This window comes from Phoca vitulina, unplaced genomic scaffold (genome assembly GCF_004348235.1).
Source record: "Phoca vitulina isolate PV1807 unplaced genomic scaffold, GSC_HSeal_1.0 scaffold29, whole genome shotgun sequence".
Taxonomy (NCBI): domain Eukaryota; kingdom Metazoa; phylum Chordata; class Mammalia; order Carnivora; family Phocidae; genus Phoca; species Phoca vitulina.
The window spans coordinates 11,772,624-11,787,855 of record NW_022589732.1 but is presented as its reverse complement, the minus strand read 5'-3'; the positions used below and the strand labels follow the sequence as shown (position 1 = coordinate 11,787,855).

Here is a 15,232-nt window from a genome sequence, read left to right as displayed (position 1 = left end):
GAAAAGGAGACTAAGTCACGGTTAAGTATTTGCTTTCAGACTTCTCTCAATTACTGCACTCTCAAAATCAATGTGTTCCCTTAAAGGAAGGAAAGACTATTACTGAGTACGAAGCACCAAGATTTATGTATGGAGAAAGATGGCAGCCTGATTTATTCTCTTAGGCTGCACAGCATGAGATCACATGCAACCCTTAGTCACTGATACTTGTGGGAAAACAGTAACCCAGAGGATGTAGTATAAACACTCTGGGCCAAGAGAGGGTCTAGAAAAAAAAAAATGCAGCCAAATATCAAAGTTATGTCTATGGGGTGGCATTATGGATAAATCTCAAAAAGATTTTAAAAATTTCTCCTCCCAGGGGCGCCTGGGTGGCTTAGTCGTTAGGCGTCTGCCTTCAGCTCAGGTCATGATTCCAGGGTCCCCTGCTCCGTGGGAAACCTACTTCTCCCTCTCCCACTCCCCCTGCTTATGTTCCCTCTCTCACGGTCTCTCTGTCAAATGAATAAATAAAATCTTTTAAAAAAATTTTTTTTTTCTCCTCCCAGAAAACAGCCCTCAGGCTGAAATTTTCTTAGGAAGCACTTTGAGGCAGCCTATTATATTTAAGTAACTTTCCCTGAATTTAAGGGATTATGAGAGAGTTTTCCTTAGGCTCCAGATTATTTATAATAAATATCACAAAATTCAAAGATGTAGTCCTGTTCAACCTGTCACTTTTAGGAAAAGGATCTCATTCTTGCTTTCAGTATATACCACGTATAAACTTGGGGGTTGGGAAAGGGAATGACCTTTAAAATTAACTAGCTGATCCACTTAGGATTCTGTGGAATGTGAAGGGATAAGAGTCCAGGGCGCAGGACAGGAAGAATGAGGACTGAACTGCCACAGGAAGAGGGAAGAGAAGTAGAAAACAGATGGTCAGGTTGTTTCCAACTGCAGTACTCCAAACAGATAAATCCAAAAGGAACACATACATACATTTCTGGAGTTTTGATCCCATTCTCAAAGGCCAGGTCCCGGTAAGCCTTGCAGGCCATCAGTATGCTTTCTGTTCCCCCCGAGGTCACCTGTAATAAAGAAGCGATGTGATCCGTGCAGTGCAGTGAGGCCCGCTGTCAGCATGCACGGCCCACCTTATCTCGGTGGTGCCTGACGCAGCAGCAGGTAACGTCTGCGAGGCACTTGGCAGAGCACACATGGCCATGTCTTCCGGATGGAAATGGGGCTTCATCGGCTAAGCGCACTCTTGGTTCAGAAGAGTAAAAACTACCAAATAAGAAGGTGCAGAATCTCTACACCGTATGGAAAAACGCACCACCTGCCCAGAAGTCACCAGTGCGCCGCCCGTTCACACTTCTGCTGCTGGTCCAGTTGCAGAGAGGACAGAGCATTTTACACTGCTCAAGAGCATCAGGACCATAGACTTGGATTTAAGTTTCCAATGCCCACTGCAGAATGAACTGCAGTCATAACTCTAGTAAACTACGCGATACCTCAGCAGATCAAGAAGGAAAGTTTATACATTCCAAAGTGAACTGTGGTTTTGACAAGTTTGAAAAAGAAAAGCAGAGGCCTCTACTTACAAGTTGGTTATCTCACTTATCTGAAATCAAAACAAAGATCGTAGTGTTTTTAAACGAAGTAAAATGTTTTCCTGAAGCTAGGTCTAGCCCTCCTCGGTTATAGGTGAACGTCTTTTTTTTTCTTAAGATTTTATTTATTCATTTGACAGAGAGCACAGTAGGCAGAGAGGCAGGCAGAGGGAGAGGGAGAAGCAGGCTCTCCACCGAGCAGGGAGCCAGACGTGGGGCTCGATCCCAGGACCCCGGGATCATGACCCGAGCCAAAGGCAGCCGCTTAACGGACTGAGCCACCCAGGCACCCCTAGGTGAACTTCTTTATCAGAGTTGAAACCTAAATACTCAAAGGTCATGTCATGCATCCAATTTCCCTCACGAGACTATAAACTCATGACAATGGGGACCAATCCGTTCATGACAATATTCCAAGCACCCAGCCTAAAGGCTGACACTTAACAGAACCTCAACTAACATTTCTCAAAGCCTGATCTGACTCTCAGTAAACCATGACCAACATGGGCACATCATACCCGTTAGGCTATCTTTTGATGACATCTAAGAATGAATCATTTCAGGTGCGTCTGGGTGGCTCAGCTGGTTAACCATCCAACTCTTGATTTCAGCTCAGGTCATGATCTCAGGGTTTTAAGATCAAGCCCCACATCAGGCTCTGAGCTCAGTGAAAGTCCACTTGAGATTCTCTCTCGCCCTCTGCCCTTCTCCCCCACCTCTTTCTCTCTGAAATGAATAAATAAATTTTAAAAGAACAAAAAAAGAATCATTTCAAAACAAACCAAAAAAGCCACAGCACTGAGCTACGTGGTTATTTTCTTAGATTTCTCATCTCCAAAGATTCCTAGAAGCTTAGATAACTTTTTCATTGTACAGGTGAGAAAACTGAGCCCCTAAGAAGACTAAAATAATTCACCCAATGCCATCCATTAGTATCAGCTGATAAAAAGTAAAACTTTGCAGCAGCAACTTCTTGCTAGACACATCTCCAAAGGCAAGGGAAGCAAGGGCAAAAATGAACTGTTGGGACTTCATCAAGATAAACAGCTTTTGCACAGCAAAGAAACGGTCAATAAAACCAAAAGGCAACCAACAGAATGGGAGAAGGTATTTGTAAATGACATACCAGATAAAGAGCTAGTACCCAGAATCTATAAAGAACTTATCAAACTCAACACCCAAAGAACAAATAATCCAATCAAGAAATGAGCAGACAACATGAACAGCCATTTCTCCAAAGAAGACATCCAAATGACCAACAGACACATGAAAAAATGCTCAACATCACCTGGCATCAGGGAAATACAAATCAAAACCACAATGAGATACCACCTCACACGGGTTACAATGGCTAAAATTAACTAGTCAGGAAACGATAGATGTTGGTGAGGATGAGGAAAAAGGAAAAAACCCTGCTACACTGTTGGTGGGAATGCAAGCTGGTGCAACCACTCTGGAAAACAGTATGGACGTTCCTCAAAAAGTTGAAAATGGAGCTACCCTATGATCCAACAATTGCACTACTGGGTATTTACCCCAAAGATACAAATGTAGTGATCCAAAGGGGCACCTGAACCCCAATGTTTATAGCAGCAATGTCCACAATAGCCAAACTATGGAAAGAGCCCAGATATCCATCAACAGATAAATGGATAAAGAAGATGTGGTATATATAAATACAATGGAATATTACACGGCCATCAAAAATTGAAATCTTGCCATATGCAACGACATAGATGGAACTAGAGGGTATTATGCTAAGCAAAATAAGTCAATCAGAGAAAGACAATTATCATATGATCTCATTAATATGTGCAATTTAATAAACAAGGCAGAGGATCATAGGGTAAGAGAGGAAAAAATGAAACAAGATGAAACCAGAGAGGGAGACAAACCATAAGAGAATCTTTTTTTTTTAAAGATTATTTATTTATTTATTTGACAGAGAGAGACACAGCGAGAGAGGGAACACAAGCAGGGGGAGTGGGAGAGGGAAAAGCAGGCTCCCCACGGAGCAGGGAGCCTGATGCCGGGCTCAATCCCAGGACCCCGGGATCATGACCTGAGCCGAAGGCAAACGTTTAACGACTGAGCCACCCAGGCGCCCCCCATAAGAGACCCTTAATCATCCGAAACAAACTGAGGGTTGCTGGAGGGGAGGGCAGTAGGGGGATGGGGTAACTGGGTGATGGACATTGGGGAGATTATGTGTCGTAATGAGCACTGGGTACTATATAAGACAGATGAACCACAGACCTGTACCCCTGAAACAAATAATACATTGTATGTTAATTAACTGAATTTAAACTAAAAAAGAGAAAAGAGAAAAAAAGGAAAACTTTCTACATTTGTGCATTTGGTGGAGTTAACATGAAATGGAATGAGAGAGAGGGATTTCTGGAATCTCCTATAATACCCACGTAGAGGACAAAAACACCATTGGCTACAAAACCCCAGTGGTCAGGAGTTACATGGAAGATTAGCTGAGAGAAGTTAGTCATACTGTGATTCAGGAAGTCTTCAAGAAACACGTGCCCATCATCCACGAAGTAATGCGCTGACTTGGGCACAGGACGCCTGCCTGTTCGTAGCCTCTGCACTTTTCTGCCAAAGATGAAAACGCTTATAGTGGAGGTCAGCTCTGCAAATCAGCGGCTTGCCCTGTGGTCTAGCACAAAACCTCAGACTGTCACATGAGGAGCCAAACAAGCTGTGAAGCAAGTCAGGAAAGGACCAGCAACGTCCAAGTCTCCAGTGTGTCAGCCTCTTACTAAGGTCCAGTAATGACCTACACAAACGGATTTCCAAACCCCTAGTCACCCAGCACACACGCTCTATTTTTAGTCCAATAACTAATCAAATCAATATCACTGTTTGTTGGGCAAACAGCAGTGTACTTTTGACTGTAAAAGCAGGAATACCTAAATTCTACTTCTAATTTTTATTTCTGATCCCCAAATTCTGTGTCTAAACATGCTACTAACCTCCCATTTCCTTCTACCCTCTGCGCCCAAAGGAAAATGGAATTGTGAAATGAGAAGATGAAAGCTTCAATAACTACTTGTAATGTTAGCTTCTTCCGACATTTATAAAAACTCTCGCTGTAATATATGAGAAGCATGTCAGAGAATAAGAGGAGAACACGGCCTGCTGCGAGAATTTTCTTTCAGACCCAAAGGCCTTTGCACAAGCCAAGACTGTTCCCCAGGGCAACAGAAGTTCTTTCAGTATATGAAATCACTTCTTACCCATTCTAACTGAGGCAAATGAAGTTAGTAACAGGAACGATAGTTCAGACTGAAGAACAAAGAACGAGAAGAGCTTAAGACCTTGGCTGGGAATATGCTGCAGACTGCCCAGCCACGCAGCTCTGTCTTCTCATTTCCAACCTCTGAACTCCGAACTTTTTTCACCAAAAGCAGCTCATCGAGAGTGAGAGATGGAGAGAGACAGAGACTGAGAGGAGTAAGAGAAACAGAGAAACTCAAATTACCCCAGAGGTCATCACTAGTTCTCTTGTAAAAGTCTTAAGTATTAGAAAAGACCAGGGATCCCAGACTCCATCCTTCTCCCGATCCCCGACACTGTAGCAATGCAAAAATACCCCTGGGGTTAGACTTCGGCATTCAGATGAAACACTGAACCTACCTCACAGCTGCTTTCTCTCCCCTGGTACCTAAAAGAAGGAAGAAACACAACTGCAGAAAGCTGCAATAACAACCATCAAACAAGGAAACAGAGAGAATCCAATGCAATAAACTTCAAATACTGGCAATGAAAAAGAGAGACAAGTTACTAAAGCACAGAAAAAAGCAAAACACAGTCCCTAATCCCTCCTCCAAGTCCTGAAAATTGTCCAGCAAGCCAGCAAAATCCTGAGGATTCTCATTAATACCCGCCCAATCTTCAGAGAAGCAAATGGAGGGGGGCTCCTTATCTTCCGCTCAGTGAGTGGTAGACATGGCAGCGAGGGAGAAACAGGAAAATGGGGAGAGAGAACATTGGGACCGACCCCTCAAAGTCAAGGCTTCAGGGATCCAGGATGGATTAAAGAAATAATCAAAGCCCAGAGGGTCTTACTGTCTTCCAACTAGGCAGAGTAAACTCTAATAGGTAACTTTTAACAAATCTCAGAAGAAGAGACCCAGATATCCTAATACAGGTGGAACCAAGAGGCCCTCAAGCAAATGCTCCCAGATGAGAAATCAGCCAGCATGCGTCGGAACAAAATAGAATGTTCTGATGAGCATGAGCCACAGTGAAAAAAAATGGCATGGTAACTACGCAAACACACAGAAAGAAAAAAAGCAGCATGCATAATAAAAGCCTAACTCAAAAGGTAACAGTCTAAGGGGGACTGTCATCACTAGAGGACAACATGACAAGAACACAAATTGAAGAAAACAAGAGCTGAAAGACTGGACACCAAAACAAGAGAATGAGACTGCAGACCTAAAACACAGAGTACCAAATGACCCTGATAAAGGATTAGTAAGGACACGAGGGACAGAATAAACACGGCCGAGAATAAAGATCAGGACTTAGAGGAAAGGTTTAAGGCAAGTTTAGTAAACCCAGATTTAAAAAAAACAGAGACTGAAAGATCACTGCCTCTCCACACCTGTGTCCCTCTGGCTAGACACAGATAACCAAAAGGTGTTCGGAGAAGAAACATGGGCATGGTCGCCAATCTGTGAAACCGTATTCTCTAAGACTAGCTGAGTAGCCTTGGAAGAAAGTGGGGAAGAGCAGATCCAGAGGGAGAGAAGCTGTAAAGTGTACAAAGTTCACATGGAGAAGAAACAACAACAATCATGGAACTCCTATTTCTGGCAATATAGATTAGACAGCTTGGGCAGCCCACCCTCCCCTGGGAAACAACTAAAAATGCCTCGTAAAACATTGAAATTTATTTTACATCCACCACTGAGCTTATATAACATAAAGGAATATACTAATATACTGAACCCAAACAGAGCAAAACCAAGAATCCTAGCAGATAAGTGAGTGCCAAAGCTGGTTTCAACTTTGACGGTTGTTGCCGCCCCCAGAGACCACCAACCCCCACTGTGACAAATGAACAGGAGGTAAACTGAGGGCCTGCCTAAGGTAAAGAGTCTAACAGGAGACAGCTGGAGAACCTGGGACTTACACCCACATCTCAGGGGAACAAGAAATTAAACCCCACTGGTGCAGCAGAAGACAGCAAGAAAAATGGCTTTCTCAACCCTGACCTGATGCTCTGGTAAAGAAAAATAAGGATCTCTCAAGAATGGCTCACAAGACAGCTTTGACGTGGGTCTGCAGTGTGAACTCATGCACCCTCTGTAGGATGAGACTGCACCCTGAGCATCAGACTCAGATGGGTTCCCGTGTGACAGCACCTCCCAGCAAGGCCCCGGCAACTGGCAGAAGTCATTACATAGCTTCCCTGCAAGAACTTCACTTCAATCTAGGCCTCACAGAGAAGTTCCCAGGAAGATGCAAAAAAAAAAAAACAAAAACAAAACAAAGTCACAAATACAAGGATACAAGCCAATATGAATGAAACCAGCAGAAACAGATAGGTAATAAGGCTCATGAGTAACAGCATTATCAGACACAGAATATAACATAACTATAGGCAATATATTTAAATAAACAAAACATAAGCCAAGGAAAGGAACGCTAAAGAACCACCATGCAGGGGCGCCTGGCTGGCTCAGTCGGCAGAGCATGCAACGCTCGACCTCTGGGTCTTGAGTTCGAGCCCCACTTTAGGCGTAACACTTACTTAAATAATAATAATAATAAACAAACAAACAAACAACTTGAGCAAAAACCTAAAAAAAAAAAAAAAAAAAAAACCACCAGGCAGATTAAGACAAAATTCTCAAAAATGAAGACTACAGTAAATGAAGTTAAAAAAAGAAAAGCCAATGGGGGCCGCCTGGGTAGCTCAGTTGGTTAAGCAACTGCCTTTGGCTCAGGTCATGATCCCAGGGTCCTGGGTTGAGCCCCGCATCGGGCTCCCTGCTCGACAGGGGGCCTATTTCTCCTTCTCCCTCTGCCGCTCTCCTGCTCTCTGTCTGCCAAATAAATAAAATAAATAAATAAATAAAATCTTTAAAAAAAAAAAAAAGCCAATGGAAGAACTCAAGTGCAGAAGAGACACGGCTGAAGAGGGAACCCACGAAACCCCTCTACTCATCTCCCGGCTCCAACAATGAGCACCTCACAGCCCGTCTTTCCTCCACCTGCACACACCCCGGCTGCCACTGCTGCTGAGAACACCAGCTGTTTTAACAGCTAATTACACACCAACTAGATGCGTGGTAGCTCTTCTCATTCCAGCCCTCAGGTCTCTCAACCTCTTCTGTGCTATCTCTCTGGATGTTATTCCGGTTAATTTTGTGTAAGTCTTATTCTATAAATTGGACTTCGGAGCCATGTAAGTATTTTACATCGTTCTAAATGAAACAGGGCTCTTTGGACAAATGGCTGAGTTGGGGTCTGGAAATGCAGAAGGTAAACCTGGAATATTTCATCAAATAAAAATTATTTTGTCAAAAAAAAAAAAGGAAAGAAAGGAAGCTTTCAAAGACCACTCGAGTCATACAAAAGAACCCAGAGGCCAAAATTAAGAGGCTCCCACTGGTCAAACGGGCTAATGTGAGCATTAATCAGAGTAGCAGCTGCAGTGGGTTGAAGCACATGGAGTAGTCTGTAATTTTCCACCCCACTGTTGACTGACATTTGAATTACTTCCAGTTTTCAATACCACGGACAATGCTACTATGAATATCCATCTATCCTGATACACACGTGCCAGTTTTTCCAGGGTATACCCTGAGTAGTGAAATTTCAGGGTCATGAGATACCTGTTTCTTCAACTTACCTAGATGAGGCCAAATTGTTTTGGGGCTGCTTAACTGATGGTCTCTTAAAAGTTCACAGAGTCTATAGCACAGGAGAATACCTACGTACTGTAAGTATACTGGATGGATCAAAGAGAGAGGGGGAAAAAGAAAGCAGCAGACACAGCAGATGTGCAAAATATTTAGTTACTGAATCCAGGGTTTTATATATTCTAGCAACTTCATGTTTAAAATGTTTTAAAATACATGGGGTGCCTGAGTGGCTCAGATGGTTAAGTGTCTGCCTTCGGCTCAGGTCGTGATCCCAGGGTTCTGGGATCGAGCCCCGCATCGGGCTCCCTGCTCAGTGGGGAGCCTGCTTCTCCCTCTGCCTCTGCCTCTCTCTCTCTCTCTCTCTGATTCTCATGAATAAATAAATAAAACATTAAAAAAAAGTGTTAAAAAAATGTTTTAAAATACAAAACGGAGGAAAAAAATATCTTAAAAAATATACAATAAAATGTTGATGCTCTAAAAATTCCAAAAGTTAACACTTTTACATTGCTGTTAATCTGGATCTTCCTACCAATAATCACATATTACTTGTGTAACAAAATGTTTTCAAGAAACTCTTCTATTTTAAGCGAAACACATAGGCCACCTGCATCTACTTACACATCCACAGGAATCTGGCCCCCCACTGAACAGGGAACAAGCTATCCTCACAATCTCCGCCTCGATCTTTCGCAGTCCCGGGAAGATGTCTGGATGCAGTGGGTTACTCCATGCAAAATCTCCGTAAGCCTGCAAAGAAATGCACGCAGATATGAAGAAGAACGAATAAATACACTGTATGGGACAAAGAATCATGCACTAGACAGAAGTTTCTAGGTACCAGGCACAACACTAGGAACTGGAAAAATGGTAAGATATGTGTTCCCCTCTAAAGAAGATCAAAATACAGTGGAAGAGAGAGACATGCAAATAAATTATTTTACAGTGTGGTGAGAGAGGAAGTATAAATGTGGTTAAAAAGCACATACTAAAACAACAAACAGACCCAGTTTGCAATCTTAGCTTTGCCTATTACTTCTCGCTGTGTAATTTTAGGTCAAAAAACCTCTCTGAGGTTCAGTGTCCTCATGTGCTCAAGGGGATAATCATGGTACCTACCTGATAGGGTTCTAGCGCTAAGTATATAACATAAGGCATGCCAAGTCCTTAGGAGAGCATCCGGCACAAAGGAGCTATTGTTCTGAGTGTGATACCAGAAGCATGCAAGTGATGGAAGGAGCCCTAAGGAGGGAATAACAAACAGCCCGACAGGTCAGGCAGAACCCTGAGAGATCAACAGGAATTCGACACTCAGGACAGGTGGAATGAAGGAGGGGAGGAAAACATGGTAAGAGTGAGGTGCATTCAGTGAAGAGGAAAGATGGAAGTTCATGTTTACATGGGAAAGTAACAGAGGTGGTTGAAAAACACAGGTGGGAGCCGGCTCACCACAGGGCTTGCATTTTCTTTTCTTTTTTTTTTTTTAAGATTTTATTTATTTATTTATTTATTTATTTATTTATTTATTTGAGAGAGAGAGAGAAACAGCATGAGAGGGGAGAGGGTCAGAGGGAGAAGCAGGCTCCCCGCTGAGCCGGGAGCCCGATGTGGGGCTCGATCCCAGGACCCCAGGATCATGACCTGAGCCGAAGGTAGTCGCTTAACCAACTGAGCCACCCAGGTGCCCATGGGCTTGCATTTTCTGCTACATAAGCAGCTTGGGTTTTATCCCGTAGATAGTGGGAAGCCACTGAAAGATTTTTAACCCAGCGAAGTAAGATCAGAGCATTATGTCAAGATATAGCTAAGTCAAACCTGTAGTATTTAGTAAGGTAGGAGTAGTTTCCTAGTTATCATAATCAAACACAAAGACCTTAGGGATTGTTAAGTCCAGTGCCAATTTTATATTACAAAGTGGGGTTTAGGAAATAAATCTCATTAGCTATAGGCAATTCTAAAGTCAACAAAAAATGAGAATTATTTCAATTATAAGTGAACCTACTGCTCATTCTCAGATCCTTTGATCTGAGACTCGGGTGGTACAGGAAATGATGAGCAAGTGTCTATTCCTCCTCTCTTCTCATCAAAGTATGTCTTGTCATTAATAACTTCAAATGATGGGGGACTGACTACCTTCCCTAGTAATCTGCCTTCCACATGGGGCACCTATAAAGCCTGGAAATATAAGTAATATCATACTTTTTTATGGACTGAAGACATCTTGGACAATATTATCTATATTCACCTATATGTGGGTAAAGAGAAACTTATTTTTAACAATAAACTTTCATTAAGTAATTTTTTTTTCTTTTTTAATTGCAAAAGTAAGGAGAAAAACTGAGGTGGTATGAAGGGCACAGACCACACACACTGCCTTGGGGTGCTGGCATTCACCTTCACCAGGAGCTGGGTGAGCTCTTCCGCCCCGCTGTACACTGCTCCGGAGGCTTTCCCCTCCTGCCAGAAGACGTCTGTAGAGAAAGTTAAGATCACTGGGTCAGTAAGCAGGAACTTGCCCAAAATACGAAGCAACACCTCTGGGTACAAAAGAAAAAAAAACTTTGAGTGGAAACCTGGAGGTGATCTTATATTAAATCAAGAAAAAGAATTCCAATAAAGACCTATCACAGCAAAATAAAGAAGAAAGATCTTCCATTACTATCAACAACAGTGTGAAAAAGATATTAACAGAAGCCAGGTATAATCTAGTCCAATAATGATGCTGTCATCATCCCCAAGGGCCTTCTACCAGTAGAAAATTGTTCCTTGATCTATACTCATTTCCTGGTCTCTGTATGGCTAACGACTTTTTTCGCCCCTTCCTATCCAGTCAAAGGAAGTGTGAGAACTTTTATGAGCAGAGTTGGCAGGGAAGAGCAAGGCAAAGTGTGGAATTTCAGTACACTACTGTCAGAGTTGGAGCCAGGGAACTGAATCCCTGACCAGACAAACCACGATGATAGACTGTCAGCACCCTGGTTTCAAGGGCGCCCCCCCAAGAGCCCGAAACCTACCCACAATTCCACTTTCTGTCTGAGGTGCTTCTACCAAGACAGTCTACGTTGTATCAACGAATCTGCTGACGTGGGTATCTCAGATACAACATGGCTGTGCCCTACTGAGAGTGCGCAGTGACAAGCCACTCCAGAGACACACTAACTGAAAACTGTCGCCGCAGGCTCTACAAAGCCATTATCTTCAGCTCCAACAAGAGAGCAGAAGATTGAGTAGCAAACATCCAGACAGACCCCTCATCTCAGGCAATCTGCCAACCTCTGGCTTGATTCCAGTAGGACTTTCCCTCTTTCCTTACAGGACACTGGACTATACCATGCACGTCTCCAGACCAGAGGCCACCAGCCTTTCAAAAATAGAATACATGGTTTCATTTCCTGTTATTTTACTGGTGCTATTGACAATGACTTGGAAAGGAAGGGAAGGCAATATGGCGGCAGCAACGTGCCCTCACGATCATAGGAATCTTTAACATCCAGGTCTCAGAGGGCTGATCCCTGCTTTACATCATCTATAAATCCTGGACTGCAGCTAATTTTATACCATCCAATGTCAAAATCTCAACACATGTCAATTAGAAATTTTTAAGTGTATTTGTTGAAATGCAATGTGGTATCCTGGATTGGAGCCTAGAACAGAAAAAAGGACATTAGTGGAAAAACTGGTGAAATAGGAATAGAATTTGCAGTTTAGTCAACTACTGTTTCAACAAATGCATCACAGTCACTTTAGATGTTAACATCAGGAGAAGCCAGGTAAGGGGTGTATGGGAAATCTCTGTATATTTGCAATATGGTCTAATTTGTAATAAACCTGTGTTTGTGTTAACAGCCAACATTTATGGGGCGCCCGGGTGGCTTAGCCAGTTAAGCATCTGCCTTCGGCTCAGGTCATGATCCCAGGGTCTTGGGATCGAGCCCCACATCGAGCTCCCTGCTCAGTGGGGAGCCTGCTTCTCCCTCTCCCCTCTGCTAGTGCTCTATCTCTCACTATCTCTCTCTCTCTCAAATAACTAAATAAAATTTAATTTAAAAAAAACAGCCAACATTTATTGAGCTCTAACTATATGCCAGGTATTATACATTTATATGTACGATCTTATTTAATCTCTGTAATCATCTTTTCTTTATTTTTTTTATTTTTTATTTTTTTAAAGATTTTATTTATTTATTTGACAGAGAGACACAGTGAGAGAGGGAACACAAGCAAGGGGAGTGGGAGAGGGAGAAGCAGGCTTCCCGCTGAGCAGGGAGCCTGATGTGGGGCTCTATCCCCCATGACCTGAGCCAAAGGCAGACACTTAACAACTGAGCCACCCAGGTGCCCCTGTAATCATCTTTTCAAGTAAGTTGTATTATCCCCATCATAGAAAGACAGAGACCAAGACATAGCTTAAGTAATTCACCCAAGGTCACACTTTAAGTGGCCCAACTAGCATGTGAATCCACGCTGATTCCATGGGCTACACTCTTTTTTAAAGATTTTTTTATTTTTAAGTAATCTCCATACTCAACGTGGGGCTCGAATTCACAATCCTGAGATCAAGAGTCACGCACTCCTCTCAGCCAGGGATACACTCTTAAACATTAAGCTACTTGGTATATTTATCCTTCCCTTATGTGCTCGTGCATACATACATATCTGTATGTGTATGTATGTTTATTACACAAAAACACTATTAAGATTCTTACATATATATATCAGGTGTTTATCTTGTGATGATGGGATTTTCTTTTGTGCCTTTGTGCAGATTTCACAAATTCTGTAATGAATCTGTATTTCATTCTTATTACATATATTGTCTCCTTAAGAAACAAACTCATCTGTTTTATTCAGGCTTACAAAAGGAAATGGGACCAAGTTCCAGTTCCACTGTCTCAGATTTGTTTGCTTTATGGATGGAGGATGAATTTAAATATAATTTTTATGATAAGAAATTGAGCCTCTGAGACAGGATGGATATATAAGTTCCAGGGATGAAGCACTCGTAACCTATCGACAGTAAACAATGACCAAACCGGCCACGCTGGGAAAGCAAGCGGCTTGAGCGCGCCCGGAATCCTACCCATAGAGCTGTAGTCCTTGAGCTTCTCCAGAACTGCCGACGCGCTCAGGCCTTGAGAGGGCAAAGCTTTCACATACTCTTTGTCCACTTTCAGGAACGACATGTTCTTGCTTATATCATCCTTGGTCTTGTTCACCTTCTCTTGGATCTCCAAAGGTAAGAAAGACAAAGTTAACAAGGAGATGGAAAAATACAGGCCAGGGAGCAGAAGAACCAGTTACTACTCCAAGTCAACAGTTCAGGGCTGGGCGCCACACCAGTGCTACAGAACGGGGATGGTATTGTTTTTGTAAACAGATATGGGGACATTCTGGCTGCTCAGCTATTTTCTGGCATGTGCGGCAGGCTCTTAGAAGTCTGAAAAGTCAACTTCCTGTCCCAAAGTCAAAGATACATTCAACCCCCCCACCCCTTTCCTCTGCCATGTCGACATCGCCCCTGCTTTGCTGGGTTTGCACGCACCACTGTCTGAGCGCAGTATGTGGACGTTATCCGTGTCCTGGCAAGCAGCCAGTGTGTGTGCTAAAGAAACAAAGGTGGAGCCACGAACGGTGGCCAGAAAACAGGCCAAGCAGCAGCAGCAGCATTCTGGTGCTCGTGCAGGTGATGAGCTCCGTCACCAGACATGCACGGAGCATGCCCAGAACGCGGACAGCCTGCGCGAGTCGCCACATGCGTGTGCGAGACACCCCGGGGGTACTGGGGAGACCGCATTCGATCTCCTGGGGCTGTCCGCCGCCTGTACTCTTTGATCCTCAAGTGCTAGGGGGGAGCGACGGCCCCTCTGTACAGTTTATCAACGATGGCTGCTTCTCCGTCGTCCTCCTCCCTCACCGCAACAGCCTGTGCTTTCCCTCCCTCCCTGGGTGCCGAACTACCCCTGTGGGCCAGCAAGACACAGCGAACAGAACACACTAGGCAGTACGAGTGAGAACAACTTCTGTTCTCACGACGCTTCCTTGTAGCAGCAGACACAGAAAATGAAAGTCAGGTAGTGGAAAGTACTGGGGGGAACAGAACAGAGTTTAAAAACACAACAAAACCCAGCAGGGGCCGCTATCTGCACTAAGGGACTGTTGGGGGTAGCCTGAAGAGTGGCGTTACAGCGAGACAGTTTCAGCGACCCATCTGTGAAGGTCTGAGGCCCACGATCTGACCCCAAACATTTCGACTTTCCCATCTCTAGCCCTGGAGGACGAGAACACGAGAGGAGCCTGCTAGATGCGGCCCCCAGGGAATCCGCAGGGCAAGCCACCCCGCGAACCACGCCCGCAGGTGTCGCAGGCAGGCTCCCGCAGGCAGCGGAGGTCCGCCCCGCGGCAGTGGGAGGCATGTGATGAGCAGGAAAGTATTTTTAAAAGTTGTACGTGGACTATGCTGCCTAAATGGTGAGCACGCAACAGGAACAAACCACGGAAGCCAAGCTTCCGCGCCTAGACTGCTGCTGTGATAAGACAGAAGAGCCACAAAACGATGGTGAGTCGCATCAGAAGGCACACAAGTACCTTCCCCCCAGTGCCTGCCTCAGGGCCTCTATCAATTTTAATTTCTTCACAGCGTTTATTTCAAAATGAAATTCTTACATATTTGTTCGTGTATCTATTTTCTGTTGTTCCTAGGAAAACGTCAGCTGCGCAGAGCGGGGATTCGGTCCCCGGCACCCAGAG

At 43.8% G+C, this 15,232-nt stretch overlaps 1 protein-coding gene across 1 annotated transcript in view; it reads right to left on the bottom strand.

Annotated features, from left to right (window-relative positions):
* SGPL1 (sphingosine-1-phosphate lyase 1) overlaps positions 1 to 15,232 on the bottom strand; it is a 55,311-nt gene that overhangs the window by 10,095 nt on the left and 29,984 nt on the right. Inside the window, exons 5-8 of the mRNA XM_032423644.1 lie at positions 13,566 to 13,713; positions 10,880 to 10,956; positions 9,107 to 9,235; positions 982 to 1,070 (exon numbers count right to left, since the gene is read on the bottom strand). Of these exons, the coding sequence (XP_032279535.1) occupies positions 982 to 1,070; positions 9,107 to 9,235; positions 10,880 to 10,956; positions 13,566 to 13,713 (443 nt within the window). The remainder of the gene's footprint in view (positions 1 to 981; positions 1,071 to 9,106; positions 9,236 to 10,879; positions 10,957 to 13,565; positions 13,714 to 15,232) is intronic.